Source organism: Bombus pascuorum, chromosome 9, assembly GCF_905332965.1.
Source record: "Bombus pascuorum chromosome 9, iyBomPasc1.1, whole genome shotgun sequence".
Lineage (NCBI taxonomy): Eukaryota > Metazoa > Arthropoda > Insecta > Hymenoptera > Apidae > Bombus > Bombus pascuorum.
In genome coordinates, this window is record NC_083496.1 from 1,407,641 (window position 1) to 1,423,142 (window position 15,502).

General features: G+C 40.3%; 2 protein-coding genes across 10 annotated transcripts in view; one reads left to right on the plus strand and one right to left on the minus strand.

Moving 5' to 3' along the window:
* Positions 1-1,122: 1,122 nt before the first annotated feature.
* On the minus strand, positions 1,123-2,576 carry LOC132910392 (uncharacterized). Its single transcript, XM_060966059.1, has 4 exons — positions 2,453-2,576; positions 1,736-1,900; positions 1,520-1,648; positions 1,123-1,394 (listed from the first exon to the last, which is right to left on the minus strand). Exons 1-4 carry the CDS (start codon positions 2,456-2,458, stop codon positions 1,188-1,190), a joined length of 507 nt encoding a protein of 168 aa, XP_060822042.1. The 5' UTR covers positions 2,459-2,576; the 3' UTR covers positions 1,123-1,187.
* Positions 2,577-4,660: 2,084 nt separating this feature from the next.
* The window catches only part of LOC132910374 (cytosolic carboxypeptidase 1-like), a 31,878-nt gene continuing 21,036 nt past the window's right edge, over positions 4,661-15,502 (plus strand). For 3 of the 9 annotated variants that reach the window (XM_060966020.1, XM_060966025.1, XM_060966028.1), the window contains exons 1-12: positions 6,682-6,804; positions 8,792-8,937; positions 11,133-11,215; positions 11,830-11,941; positions 12,095-12,237; positions 12,305-12,449; positions 12,586-12,717; positions 12,856-12,999; positions 13,793-13,964; positions 14,325-14,391; positions 14,587-14,762; positions 14,855-15,443. In XM_060966020.1, the coding sequence (XP_060822003.1) occupies positions 6,701-6,804; positions 8,792-8,937; positions 11,133-11,215; positions 11,830-11,941; positions 12,095-12,237; positions 12,305-12,449; positions 12,586-12,717; positions 12,856-12,999; positions 13,793-13,964; positions 14,325-14,391; positions 14,587-14,762; positions 14,855-15,443 (2,013 nt within the window). In that variant the 5' untranslated portion in view covers positions 6,682-6,700. Of the gene's footprint in view, positions 6,805-8,344; positions 8,394-8,787; positions 8,938-11,132; positions 11,216-11,829; positions 11,942-12,094; positions 12,238-12,304; positions 12,450-12,585; positions 12,718-12,855; positions 13,000-13,792; positions 13,965-14,324; positions 14,392-14,586; positions 14,763-14,854; positions 15,444-15,502 lie in introns of all 9 variants that reach the window. The other 6 variants (XM_060966029.1, XM_060966021.1, XM_060966024.1 and 3 more) reach the window with 6 other exon arrangements.

Consider the following 15,502-nt stretch of genomic DNA (forward strand, 5'->3'; position numbering starts at 1 on the left):
TTGTCTTGTCCACGGGTTTATCGTCGTTCGAATTGCTCGAGCGTTCTTTATTCTTCCAATTCTTGTAACCAGCCTGAACGTGAGCCAGCTTCAACTTTTTATGGCTTTTCTTCGCGCCTTTGAACTCATTCAACGCAGTCGCGTTTCTTTTTACTCTGTCCTTGTGTGTTTCGTCACTTTTGTCTCCGATTAAAAGATGTTCCCCATTCTCGATGGACTGTTCCTTGCCAAAGGGCTCCACTCGCAGCCGAGTGATCTTGTATTTCTTGAAAATCGGTTTAATCTTCGTTTCGAGGTCGTCACCAGCGTCCTTTCTACTAATAAGCATGAATCTCCACAGCTTTAGTTTCTTTTCTTTCCCCTTAACGTCGTACGTTTTTAATCCCTGATAGTCCCCTTCCGTAATTTTCGTCTCCTTGACGGTAGACGACTCGATAATCACAAAAAGCGTCAACGTCAGAGCACCGACTAACCAAACAGTTTTCGGAGTCATATTCACGACCGACGCGAACGATCCTAGTACCAACGAGGCAAATGAAGGAATCCGAAGAGCGTTTCGCATCTTTGACCTCAGTTTATCTACCGTTCGTGGGGTGAGAGACCTTTCCGTTGTTGGACGCGCGATTGTTTCGATTCATCAAAAATAATATCTAATTATAACAATACGTTTATAAAATTTATCGTAAACCGATGAAAGCAGACTAATTGATTATCTTCCGACGAGACTACCCTATGATCTTGGCGCCAATGATGCAAAACGTTCATTAGCTTTCATCGTATCGTGTAACAAAATTGCAGCTCTCAACGTGAACATATTTTGTTAAACATTGCCGGTAGATTTAAATTACTATTAAATTACCACAAAATTACTATTCCATAGAATCGAAGAATTTAAGGCGCAGCTAGCTAAGAATTCTGCTACGTTAGTAGCTTGTTGGCTCAGTTTGATGAAAGCGAAGAATGTTATTATTAATATTTGTAGAGTTAATTTCATATTAACGTTAGCAGATGATTCGATATAAGTAGAATTGGAAAAATGATACCAAATTTTTGATCGCTGGTGTACGTAGCTCCGAAACTTGAATTATTAAATTTCTAAATGAACGTGTAAGTACAAGGAAGTAACGGGTAAAGGTGTAAATATTTCATTTAATTAGCACGAAGCGTGAAACGTAATACACGGCAGTTTATATCGACTCAATGGTAATGCTATCATCGTCGATGTTTTCCCCGCTCTCGTTCGATTTCTTCATTTCTTTTTCTGGTTCAATCTTCGTGTCCAATTTTTCGATGCCATCCTCGTTGCTTTCATCCTCTGGCCTCATAGTGGTTGTCGATGGTGGGTTTGGTTTAGGCGGTTCTCCCGGTTGAATGGGTTTTAACAGCGGATATACCTATGAAAAATCAGACGGATCATACTTTTTCAATGCCCAACTCACGCACAAAGCTATTATTATTGAAAAAATTGATTTTCTACAGAAATTGAGATATCAAACGGTCAAACAATTTTAGTTTTTACCGGATTCAGTGGAAATCGGAAGTCATGTACAGGGGTGCTATAATAAATGTTATAAGCAGGCAAATGGGAGACCGAAGGCTTTCCATAAGCGATGATAGCAGCTGGAATACCATTCACATCTACGGGAACCTATAGAAACAAAGCAGCGATAAAAAAGAATCTACAGGAATAAAGAAAAAATGGTAAAATTTTAAAAAGTTTTAAGAGACACGTTACATTTTGATAGTAAAACGGAGAGTTCTGGTATTGCAGAAGTTGCGGATATACGCTGATGACTTCAGAAGGGTTTTGATGATCGTTGACGTACAAGTTTAGTCCGATTGGTTTCGACTCTATCGATACGACCAGGATTACAGCGAAGGCAAGCAACGTGGCGTAGACCTTGAAAAACGACGGTGAAAAAATTGTGACGAATTCGAAAAGAACGATTGTTTCTTTTATTTATAGAATGATATATCGAATCGTGTGACACGAGAAACAATGCGGTAGTTAGCTGCAGATTGATCGTACGAATCCTGTGTCGAATAAAGAAACAGCTCGTCCGACGCTTTTGATAATACGAGCTTTGGCTCGATGCGCAGCATCGCGTGGTCCGCATATCAATGATTCTGATTCACAGGCAACGCGGAAACTGATTTTTTTCGCAGATGTAACGGTTAGTCGCGTCTTGAGAATTATTCATAAAAACAGTGGATCTCTTCTGCCACTGGTGTTATTACCATTTCCAACCCTTTTCGTCTTAAATTTATTTTATACGAATGAAAGAACAAGAATATATCGAACGAAATATTCTATTTGTCGTCGTTCCCGTTTACCGAAATACAAATTATAAGAAACTGTTCATATTGGAAACTTGAAAAAGTAAAGTAGGTGTGCTTCAAATTGGAAAGTTGGAGAAACGATATTTAAACGAACGATCAGAAATAGACTCACCTGCATCGTGTGATCACAGCTTCGCGATAGACTCGCAAAACTATCTGTACTAACCGGAATTTCAGCCCTACCCGCGATTTATATATTCTTCATGGAGAGCAAACTCCCCCACCCTGTCGAATATCATCCGTGATTGTTTTTTTCCTTTGCTCCTACGCATAGCTCTTCTGTCGTTTCTCCTCGGTCCTTCGTCACGATCAACGGGATACTTGCTCGTGATTCTTTTTTTCGACGACGTAAGCGCTCCATAATGATCAAAATATTTTCGACGTTGCCTGAGGATCTACGATGAACCGATTAATACGACGCTATGAACGATCTTTGTTAGTTAGTTTGCCAAATAATTCAGGACAATGCAAGATCTGACCAGATCTTGAAAAAATCTCATTTTCCACGAAATGATCTCGCGTGTGTTTCACGAGTTTGTCATTACGATAGGTAGAGTTATGATAGCGTTGTTTTATCGAGGTTAAGATATGAACTTGTGAATAACATGCCCGAAAGCTACAAACGAAAATAGCGAATTTATTGAAACGTATCACGTTTGGTAACAGGTTTCTATATGATACATGCATATATCGAGCACAGGATGTATTATAACGCAAGGTTTATTTATTGTTTCGATTGGAAGGACTAAGACGAGATCGTGAAAGGATAGTCATACATGAACCGGTTAACGTTGGCAAATTGCCGTTTAGAATATGAATGAAGGGTGTGGCCTGGCGACTTTGACACCCAAATTTACATTTCTAATGTTCCCGTGTCAGTCACCGTTCCGTTTCTTCGATTTCGATCATTGCATCGAATTTCTTCCCAAGGTTATGCGCGAATTCAATGCTTGCAATACATAAATTCGATTAATTACGGGATAAATAAAAATATAATTAATGAAAATCAAAGTCTCTGAGAAAGCATGTATGTAACGTGGTACGTTATTTAAAGCGAGAAAGCGATAATTATACGTCGACGTGAAATTCGAGATGCACTTCATGGTATTCGTGCCGAAAGAATTTTTGACATTTTCGTTAAAGTTGGCAAGTAACCTCGTTTCTTAATTACGCGTGACAATTTCATTAGGAAAATCGTGGAGTGAGTTGGGATTCATCATCGCTTAATCATGGTCGTTCGACGGAACTTGCGAAATCGGAAGTGCTTAACTTCACCGTGACTCGGTCCTAGAATGGCTCCCGAAGGATGGCTCTCGAGAGTGGTTAGCCGAAAATGCAAAAGACAACTTCCGATGATGAGGCTCAGAAGCGAGAAGTGCAGCATTGACAGTCAAGGGAGTAAACACGATGAGGATAAATGTTACGCTGACGTTTCGAGGTACGTATTGTCCATCTAGAAGTCATGCTTCGATAGGTTACATTATTTAAAACAGGCGTTTCATACGTTTCAATCGATCGAAACGTTCATTCGAAATCGTTAGATGCAATCTGTCGCACGATAGACGTCCTTCAGTCACACAACGCTTATTTTATTTATTCGAATAGCTTAAAGCGACGACTCTGTGTAGCAATAAAAACGACACGCTTTGTAATTAAAACACGTATTATAAAGATATGGCTAATATATATCGCTGAGAACGACTAGGCGATTTTTACGAATGCTTTGATCGCGCCAACGTCAAGTAAACAGAAATAAAATTTGACAGATTGATATGTTATTCAAACGATACTGCGATAAACTGTCGATTTTTATGCATTCATGAATAATTCAATGGCGTAAAAGTATATAAAATGCACATAATCTGTGGAAGTATATAAAATATCAGAATATTTGTTATGAAAGTCTCTTCCTAAATCTTACATTTTCAGCGGTGTTTTTAAAAATATGAATTTCTATAAATCTCCGCAGTTAAGCAATAAACATTGGCCTCGATGTAATCGTTAAGAAAAATAAATATAAATACGAACGCAAGTAATAAATACAAGAACCTAATGTGACATAAAAACTCGGACGTCTTTAATAATACTTTATGAAAATTCTCGTTTCATCTAAATTACTCAACCGATAACGAAATCCTATAAAAATACACGACTAAGAACAAACATATAGAAATATTTTGAGCATTAAAAAGATGTCGGCGCGAACCACGAGGAAGCAGCCGATGGACCAGTTTGAACGAAAGCGCCTTTTCGGAAATCGATAGGAAGAGAAGCTCGTGAGGCGTCGACTGCGCTCGTGGAAGTTCGCACGGGCACTAATCAATCCGCGGGAGCTATCGTGTTTATCAACAAGTGCCGCATACACCTGCTTTCGCGTCAGCTTCCGTGACGGTCGTTTGGCAACCACCGTGATCGGTGGCAACCTCTTCGTTGCCGGTGGTTCTTCAAATCGTGTTCGAAGGCGAGGTTAAAGCATCGAGTCGTGTTCCCGACCAACCACCACCTTGCTGCGTGATAAATCGTGCGTGTTACTCGTCGACGAAGATCGTCCTCGTCGACTCTTCCTCCAACCTTCTGCCTCCTCTTCTGGTTTTCCGCTTTTGTTTCCTTCGTTTCCTTGGTTTTTCCCGGTTTTCTCGTCGAGCGTGAGTTCACTGGAATTACATACTATTAATAACCCAACGGTGTCGTTGCACGATGCTGCTCTTGACCAGCTATTTTTTAAAGGATTTTTGCTCTCGACGACGAACAGTGGCATTTTGTCGAAAATTTTCGTGTCGTTCTTCTTGTGTCGTCGTAGGTTTATTAGATTCGAGATCGTGAAAAGGGAAAAATAAGTTTCTAACGGTTTGTTTCTAACAGGTAAAGGTTAGTTCCGAGAGGCTAAAAGGTTAGGTCAATGAATTGTCTATCGAATCATCGAACTGTATTTGTGCTTCTTCGTGTTTTTTATTCGTTTTGTCATCGTTGAATTTTAAGTGATAGAATGTACGATAGATGTACTTGATTTCGACAGACTTTAGCCCGAAATGAAAATTCGCCAGACAAGCAGATCTTCGTTGTGTTCGCCGGGAAATATCTCCACGAAATTGTGAGAAACTTGTTCATAATTATTTTCGGTGACTACGTCTTGACGCATATTATACCGATTTATTTAAGGATCTCCGATCGCATTTGAAAATTTTCTTGTATCGTTCCGATATATTCGCGCCGTAAATACTTCGCTCCTCGAAGTACAAAGTCACCTGCTGCTCATAATTTACTGTCTCACGTCTTAATAAACTGATGATCTTCACAAAACACTGATGGAAGCTTGGAGACATTATCCATCTTTTGGCAAGCAAATTTCGTTCCTGCCATCTTTCATCGTCGCGTCATCTGCAAACCCTCTTTCCACACAATATGTGCGCGTTGAAATCTGCCGATTTCGAAACAACGCTCGTTGTGATCTCTTTGAAAAAATCCCGAAAATATTCTCCATTTCAATTTATACAACAAAGTGAATTACACAATTTAGCGAATTTTGTATTCTTCGCATTTTTATGAATTGCAACGTGCGTATAAAAGTGAAGTGAATCTATCGAATCTCAATGAATCAGCGAGAAAACGTTATTATTTACTGGATCTTCGCTTAATTGTCTGCGATGACCGCGTAGAAACGTGTTTTGTTCCACGCTTCAGGACACGAGGTTCAATGATGCACCGCTTAATGATCGAGGGGTGCGATCGAGGAGGGTGGAATCGAAAATATGAGAAAAGGGGCGCGGTTTTCGGAAAGCGGTCGTCACTATAAATAGAGCCGCCTCGTGCGTGCGTGCTATGCTTTTAAACATAGTTTTGGCAGCGCGAAACGTCAAACCGCCTCGGAGTGGCAAAGCGCGTGGATCGTTTCGCGAATTTCACGGAAAACATTGGCCGGAATCCTTATTCCTTTCTACGATACCTGGTTCAAATCACGCCACACCGGACATCTTCGAGTCTGGAGAATAAAATGTGACTGCGTGTTACTATTTTTTAAAAAATCATTCGCCCCTTCGTTAACTCGTATCAAGAAGGAAATAAAGAAATAGAAGATTTACCGACAACATCGAGTAAAATAAAATTCGTTTGAGTCTCATCGTGAAGTCGCCTTTTGATAAGCGAACGATCAATATCGTTTTGAACGTTCGTCGATTAAATAAATTAGCTGTTTTATTTCGTTGGTTGTTGTGCCGCGTTTCGACGACTCTTTTCTTGCCTTTTCTTCCGATTAAAGAGAGGTAAAAGAGCGGGTAGTTTCGTCGAGAGGAAGAAATGAAAAGTGCATCGGAGAAGTGTGACAAGGAGAATCAGCGGCCGATGGAGAGAAGCCACGAGGCTGATGGAGACGCGCAGGATGCCCAGGACGAAGAGTAAAAATCGCCATCACACTAACAAAAACGCCTGTCCCCGCGTTTCGTGCGTGTGCTCGTCGCTCTGCGTCAGGTTTCCGGTTCCCGTTCCGAACGCACATTTGCAGACGCTTCGATGCACACCTCGCTACACGCTTCTTTTCGTTCGTGTACAATGGATGCAGGAAGTATTTGTGTAGCGATAGATTTTAAACAGTATTTCGTAAAATTATTGTTCTTTGGTCAATTTGTATAAGAGGATGAGTTCATACGTGTATATGTCTTGTCAGAAGTCTGTAAAATCGACGTGCAAGGGAAATAAATTATCGGTCTAATAATAAATAGTTCTCGCAGAAATTGTAGCGTTATTGAAAATTACAGTCGAAGGATAGGAATAAAAACGTGTTATCAGAAATTTATTGTACGATATCTGTTCTAGCGATGTTCAAAAATATAGAAGCTCGTTATTTTATAAAAATTGCTTGAGAAACCAGAGTTTCGTAAACTGTTGTTTATGCGAATATTTCCTACATTCACCGTACGTTACACATACGTATTATTTCTACTACTACTACATCGGGGAATCGTTTAATAGCAAGTTCCAATTTTCCTTGAAAAATATCGTCTTATTCAAGGAGGAAGGAATGGTTGTTTGATAGAAACAATAGCGAAACGTTCCGGTAGAATGCGATTCATTGCCGGTTGGCTGGTCTCGCAAGGTTAATTGCAAAATATTGGCATGGATAGCGATACGATTCCGGCCAAATAAATTATAATGTTGTCGCGGATGTCCAATAAAATCGTTGACAATAATTGGTCCGTATATATCCTAGGAAATTAATTATCCTGTACAATGTGTATTCTTAAACGTGGACGGATAGTTGTCATAAAACACACAGGTGATCGACGAGTCTTCCCAAATAATTTATTAATTGAATTACAACTTGCGATGCATTCGTTACTTGTATTTTTTATCGTAGCTTTATTTAAATCCTGTTGCTTATAGAATCATAGAAGTCTGGTAAGTTCCACGATACCTTCGACTTTCTTTCAATGTAAACATTCGCGATTCCAGTCTTTCGAATCTTCCTTATCGATCGACTTGAATTTACCATCCTGTAACTGACACTTTTAAAACTGTCGATAATTGATCCTAGAAACTCGCAGCGTTTGCTATCGCGATTAACACTCGAGAAGAAAGGAAGAATAGAGTTCGTGTCATCGAAGGTATCGCGGAAGTTCTGAGAGGAAGTAGATATTGGCCATTGCAGTCAATTAATTATCGATACATAATGATAACGAACGACTTCGGTGGTTCGCACGTTTTCCTTTTTCTTTTTTTCGCGTTCCACGCGATTTATTTCGAACATCGTTTGTTATTTGGCCGTGTTAATTAACCTTGAATTCGAGGTGACGCTTTCCGACGTTCGATTTTCATTTCTGTGACATTGGCTAACAGCGTGGCGTACGTGAAAGGAGACTAATGCGCATTACGCGCAAGAAATTGGCGCAACGCCAATGGACAGTCGATTGATGATACCGTGAATGACTCTACGTTTCTCGCGTACCTGTCCCATTTTCTTTCTTTTTCTTATAGAAAAGAGAATCGTGATTCTTTTGTTTCTACATCGCAGATATACGAAGGACATTGTAGACGTCGGTAGGACGAGCCGCTACGTTCTATTAGTTAAGTATGATAATAATGAATTTTATTCTCTTTCTTTGATACACGAACGATAGATACAGCGTTTTATTTTATTTCGTGTGAATAAAAATAAACGACAGACCCAGAGAAAGTTTTTTCGATCGATTGACACGTGAGAAAATAAAAATTCGTCGAATGGTTATAAAATATTTTTCTTTCAAAACGAAAGGATCAGTGCGATCTGTATCGTTCTGCTTGCTACTGTGTGCAATCCCCCCTTTGTTATGCGTAGCATTTTGGTAGCACGAGATTGCATGTTCGACATCGGTTTGCCAAGATAAAGCGTGCTGTTTGACTTGCAATCCTTTCACGCTCGTAGCTCTTCTCTTACTCTGACCGATAATTGAGCTTTGATTGTCGGCTGTTTGTGGTTTAGTGTGATGTCACCGAGCAACAAAAGCGCGGACGAGGCTATAAACGAAGCGTTGTTGGAGAAGCTGCGAAATTGCGTGTCCAAGCCGCAGGAGGCCGATACGTTCAGGCACATCGCAGCTAAGATTCATGCTCGTGTCACGTCTTCAGGTAACCATGCTTACACATACATGTACCTATTGTTTCTTATTTTCTCTTTATTTTATTTCACGACTTTCACAATTCAGGAAATTACATTTTTGCATCGTTAACAAGTCCGACAATAAGATTTCGTGCGGATTTAAACGACGTATAAATAGGACAGCACTTTCTTTCTTTTTCTAGGGAAAAATTTTTTTGAAACGAGTACGTTTCTCCTGTAAACCAGTTTCTCGTTTTATTCGTTTCGGAATTGTGAACGATCACCGAACAATGAGTTTCGAATGCGGTAGCAAAGTTTTAAACGACTCGAAACAGATTGGACACTTTAAGACGGAGCCTCGTGCCGCTAAATTGCTATTTTTACCGCGAACGTTGGCTTCTATTTCATCGGGCTAATCACCAGAAACTTGCACAATTTATTATTCGTACCGTGTCGGGGTGCTTGCACGGCCGCCCTTTCGTCAGTAGCGGGAACACTCGACACGTTCCCGTCTCACGAATTTTCGTCCTCAATTCCTTTTTACGTTGCTAACAAACGGCTGCCTGGTAATTCTCGTTCGCACGAACTCTTTCGATGTAAAAACGAACAACCTTCGTGTCAAAAGATCGGGTCAAAAAGAGTAGAAAAATGCATGAAGAACATTACCATATTCTTGACGAAAGAACCCGTCTGTCGAATTTAAATTCAGGCCTCTTTCGAATACACGTATCAGTACTAAAAATCATTTACTTTGAACTACCTTATAAACGTTAATATTAAACAAGAGCAGAAGCTCCTAAATAAAAATCTAATAATTTTTTTTCAGCTGCCATCCTTGTTTCCGAAGTTTTTCTTTTATATTCGCAAGCAAATCATTCTTTTAAAACATATCAGAAATTGACAGAAAGCCATAGAAGAAGAAATAGAGTAAAATAGAAAACAATATCGTGAGGAACGATGATGAAGCATTTTCGCGATGTATTCCAGATAAACACGCTGCGTTCACAATTATATTCCCATGCATGCCACGATATTATCAAACGATCAACGCTGCGTTTCATTAGTACATGAATTTAGACCCAGTTTCACCTATGCGAATTTCCATCACACGCGACCGACATCGCCTATGTGCAGCCATTTCTTTTTTAAACGATTACGATTGCGTCGATGTGACGATAAGGATTCCACGGATTGGCGAACAGGTGTGCCAAGCAGAGTCACACGTCATACACTGGCCGTCACTCGTTATTTTCGAAAAGCCGGCTTTCGATTACATAAGAGTTTTCTTTAATGCTGATAGATCGTTTGGACGTAATCCAAACCGTACGGTACAATGTTAGACTGTCTCCGAGAGAATCGCGGTCGTGCCAATTTGATAAGGACTCGTCGTCTCGTTGATCGATATTTCTTTACGTTCGAAAGCTCGTGGAAGCAGTGTCGTTGCACTGAGTCATCGTTTGGCTAACGAGACACTTTCCATTGGAAAAAGCTTCGGTTGTTGTTGCAACTTTCTGCATCGTCATTTCACGGTTGCTTCCAATACGTACTTTCATAGAGCGAATTGCGGCAATTTTTTATTTGAGAAAATATATAACACGGAGAGTCGGACTTCCAGAATCTGGTTGCGAATTGATTTGCTTAGGTTCTTTCAGCTGGCTCGCGTTCAACTGACTTTTTTCTCTAAACGCTCGTGCACTTGTTTAATGTAAGTATCTATTTACATTCTTACGAGACCTGCAATTCCAAAATACGTAAACGGTGCTTTATAAACGTTTCAATTGAAGAATCTCTGATTAGGCAATGCTTTCGATCAGAGGAGACGTTAAAAATGTAATAGCGATCGATTATATCGAGAAGATGTTGTGCTAATTGTTGAATATTTTCTCAGACCAACAGCTTAGTGTGTAACATCCAGCTTTTTTATGGATAGTGTTCATGGCATTGGTCGCAATTGGCCTCGTGTCAAGTCTGAAATAAGAGCCATGTATTTTGTCAATGTCCAGTATGCTTGGTATCGCATCTGTTCCTTCGATTATTTGTGGTTTCGGACATTGATTTATCTATGGTTTACGTATGTCGTACTTTGTCGTTCCATTAACAGGAAATCGACTAATATAATACTAATGTCTTAGAATACGGACGGTCTGATTTTCCTCGTGAAAATTTCGTAAAATTCTAATTATAGCTATTGTATTGAAACGTTTAAAGAATCGGTATCTTCCAGATCGGCGGGTACGTGAGCGCACGTTGGAGAAATTATGGCGCAAGAATTCCGGCGCGATGGAAATATTCATCACAACGTTGGAGGTGGGTAACTTTTTTAACTCTTTGCGCTCAAACATATTTTCGTTCGCAAAAATTCGCTTCGAAAGAATTTACGTGCGATGAATGTTTGAGGCGTAAACGACGCACACTATCTACGGAGGATTAATTAACCGCTGTCTCAAAGCTTCTACCTTATGGAGCCAAACTTTGTCAACCCCCATTGTTAGATCGCCACTTAGATCAAAGACGAAGGCGCGAACTTTTACTTGAAATCGCGTTTCTGATTTTCAAGGGGCGTGACCGAACGCCCTGGCTTTTGCGAAACCCGACATTTAATCGACACTTTGTGGATCCAATTAAGCGTGCGGATAACCATGTCACGATTAACATTTTGCACGATATGGCGTGGTTAGGTCGCATCAGCCAGCTCGGTCCCCATTGTCTGTCTTGTCGACAGGGCTTCCTGCGGCATGCAAAACTGGAAATCCGTTCGTTCCATTTTCTGTTAAGTATTGCACGCACGCATCGCAGGAATAATTATCTGCATGGACTGCTGCGCGTATCGAATATCTCTCGATCGTTTCCTTTACTATTACAACGAGTCCAGATGCATTAAGTATAAATCGTGGAAGAATTATAAAGTTCGTTTGTTACAGAACTGCAAGGATCACGTGATAAACTGCAGTATCGCCAGCATACTACACGAATGCATATCACCCCGAGTCGCGAAGGGGAAGACCAAAGGGAACAAGAACAAAAGTGCCACAAGTAATTGCAATTTCTAAGTTTCGACGAGTTGGTGTTATTGTTTTTGAAGAAAATCTGCCAGTAGAGATTTGTAGAAAGTTTGGAAACCTAGATCGTATAATTGCTATCGAAGACGTATGGTTAATTGAAACGATAATTGGCTGTCCTTTACAGGATCCAGCAGCCGAATGGCAGTGATGCAGCTGATCAATTTAGGAATCACGCAAGTTCTAGTTAAGCTTTTAGTTAACCTGCAACACGCGGACACTATTTCGAGCGAAGTGCTCACGCAGGAGGTGCTTTGGCTTCTGGGCCAGGTAATACGTCGTCGTTCCCTTTACAATTTCGTTCAACTTCTTTCAATTTTGTAAATAAAACTTATAGATAGCCCAAAGGGACCAGAAGTTCGTGTCAAAGATAAAGATGCTTAATACGATAAAATTGTTTCACACGCTCCTGAAGCAACATTACAACAACAGCAAAACGCTACTACCGTTGTTGTTGACTGTCAAGTGTCTGGCCAGGAACTGTGAGTAAATTGTCTCTAGATGAATAGATCTCTATAATTCAGAGTTTACAGATATTTCTATATTTTCTACACAGAAATATCTATAAATTGTCGAACGTTTCTTGTTTATAGTTGTTTAAATCCTATTGATTTTCAGCAATCTCTCTTCAAGTGTTGGTGAAGGACGGGATCTCCAGCACACTGGAGAAAACGTTCGTATGCGTTGGTTACATGCCGCATCTGAAACTCAGATTGCTGTTAGAGTGTTTCAAATATTTCACAACGAGCAGTACGTAGACTATTTTCGTTTATCGTTAGCGACGCGCGAGCTGATCCCATCAGCGAATTGAACTTTAGCAATTAGCCGGAATTTAAACGAGTACCGGTATACAACTTACTTACACGAGCATGTGTGTTTTGTTCGTAGAACTTTGTTGCACGAAATTCGTGAAGGTGGGCCTTGTGCATCTGTTGATGAGGATTTTCGAAAGATGGGAACGATTCGACGGCCCGATGAGACTGAAGATTTGCAATTGCGCCTTGATCACGTTGCAGCACTTATGCGTCATAAGTGAGTTTATTCGTGCCGACCTTTAAGCGTTGCGAATTACGAGAACAGCCGGCCGGAAGTTGAGTCTGTAGGGGGTAGAACGTATAGTCGTGTGCGATGGTTTAACATGATTCGCTATTCAGCATCGACCATCCTGTTCTTGGGCTATTCCTAAATAAAAATACAAAACATTTAGATTAGATTTTCATTTATTTAAATTCATCGAACAAATTGAAATTTAAATAACAGGACTTCGCTGATTATCTTCCACTATCTATGCTTTCTCGTGCATATAAGCATTTTACGTTCACGACAAGTAGGTTCGATCGTCAAACATTCGTTTGATCTGTTAACCAAAACCATTTACAATTATTGAATTAAGAATTGATAAAAACAAATGACTTCCAGATAAGTCAGTTATATTCTTTACAAGCATAAATATATAATTCGTTTTCGAAAGAAATATCACTATGCGTTAGAAGATAGAAAATTTACAAGCAAAGAATTAAAAGTGTTATTATATCCCAGAGCTATATCAGCCTTAATTAACAACTTAACCGAGTATTAACTGAAAGATTGTTCGAATAACCAAAAGCTCGTTAAATGGAGTCGTTTCTTCTTGTGTAATTATTTTTGAACCGGTTAGTTATAGCTTAGTTAGGACATCGAATGGCTCTAGTTATCTTTTCTTACGACTTATTTGCCATTTCTTGTAGTGCAAACATATCGCATGTAAATTTATGTTCACGTTATATCCACAAGCGGTGGTTTTACGTCGCCATTACACGTTGGGACTTCTTTTTGCCCGTTTCAGAAGCCGGCAGAAAGGCTATCAAGACGAACAATGGTCTGCAACTACTGTACCGGTTTTGCAGCAACTGTCCGGAGGATAAGGCATACGATTCGTTGCTGTCACGTATATGCGGAATAATCAATCAATGTCTGGAGAAGAAGGAGCTGCCAGTGCCCGAAATGTCTCCGGCAAGGTGAACGAAACATTCAAGGACGCACGAAATCGATGAACGCTCGATCGTAGCTCGAATGGTTTTTTCACGACGGTAGCTTATTGTCGATCTGGGCTAACGGTTCAACTATCTGACGTTATCCATTATTAATAGTAGAAGAAGCATGTTATTTGTTACGATAATAGGTAGAAGATAAGCGATTGAAAGAGAAGTAGAGATTCGTGTATCGATTTGCTAAATATTAAAACGAGAATTTTACTTTGGGTATCTTGAATATCCAGTGTGTCATGTGCATTGTGTACATTTCTGCGCAGATATCCTGCGGCAACAGGCAGCATGATTCTAAATAACCTTGTAAATCTATGTCGAACTCTTTTGCAGATTCGTGCTACCTGAAGCAAACGTTAGACCGAATAGCGCCGAGAGTGGCAGCGACATCGACAGCCAGGTGCGTATTTTTGTTGGTCAGAATGATGCAACGAGTGAAACGTAAGGTTGCGAGGCGCCACACGGGATCATAAAACATCGTATAATTGCCTTTTGACGCGGGAATGGTTTCTAAGAAACCTTCTTAGGTCAAATGTTAAGTACCGAACCTTAGCGAGCATCTATAATCTACAACGAGCAAAATGTCTCTACGCAGGCCTGTAGCGTGGCGTCTCTTGGAAGACTGTACAGTGACCTTGATTCCGGAGACGAAGAAGAAAGTCAGAATTCAAGGACGAACGCGAAAAATATGAACGCTGCCGACGAAGTGGACGAGAGCAAATTCTTCGCTGGTGTGTTCACTTCTCAAAGATCAGAGGAGGATCTGGCTGAGTACGTCGACAATATTTTTAACAGTCAGTTTTTCGGGTTAAACTTTCATTGAGAGAAAGTTCAATTAACTTGTATGTCTCTTGATTGTTTAGATACGGCGCTTTCTTCAAAGAATTAGGCAACCTACAGAATCAAATTTGCGTAGCAAAGTCTTCGACCGAGAAATTGATCGATGTAACAGACACGAGAATATGTAGTAGCAAAACAAAAACGTTCACGAAGGATCCGACAAAAGAAGGGATAACAAAGAATCAAACGTCGAATAATGACACGGCGATCAAAATCTTTAACGACATGTCTTCGAATTTGTCGGATCAACAGGCCTATTGCGTAATAGCAAGCAGAGTGAAAAGCGTGATAGGTTTCGTGAAGGTGGCTTACCCGGATCTAATCGGTGGCGATGGTCTTGGGAAAGACGAGCCTTTGAACAACAAGGACAGGAAGGTCTGTCGATCGAAACTTCTTACGTGCGTGGAACGAGGTCTTCACGGTGGCACCTTGGTTCAAGAAGTAGTCTATGATCTTGACGCTTTAGCTTCTAATAACAGCGACGAGCAAACACCGGCTGATAATCATTTGTGCAACTGGGATGAGAACAGGATAGGGAAACGTTGCTCCGACACCAAACAGTTGCACTTCGAGTCCAGATTCGAGAGCGGGAATCTGAGAAAAGTTATTCAGGTACAACTCTATGAATATTTCATATCATTCAATCTTAATTGCACTGCCAGCCATAAGTA

Bases quoted from the DNA above. Each gene is read 5' to 3' on its own strand.
- LOC132910392 (XM_060966059.1), bottom strand. The intron at 1,649-1,735 runs GTAACGTGTCTC...TTGTTTCTATAG, and splicing joins CTCCGTTTTACTATCAAAAT to GTTCCCGTAGATGTGAATGG. The intron at 1,395-1,519 runs GTAAAAACTAAA...GATTTTTCATAG, and splicing joins TCCGATTTCCACTGAATCCG to GTATATCCGCTGTTAAAACC.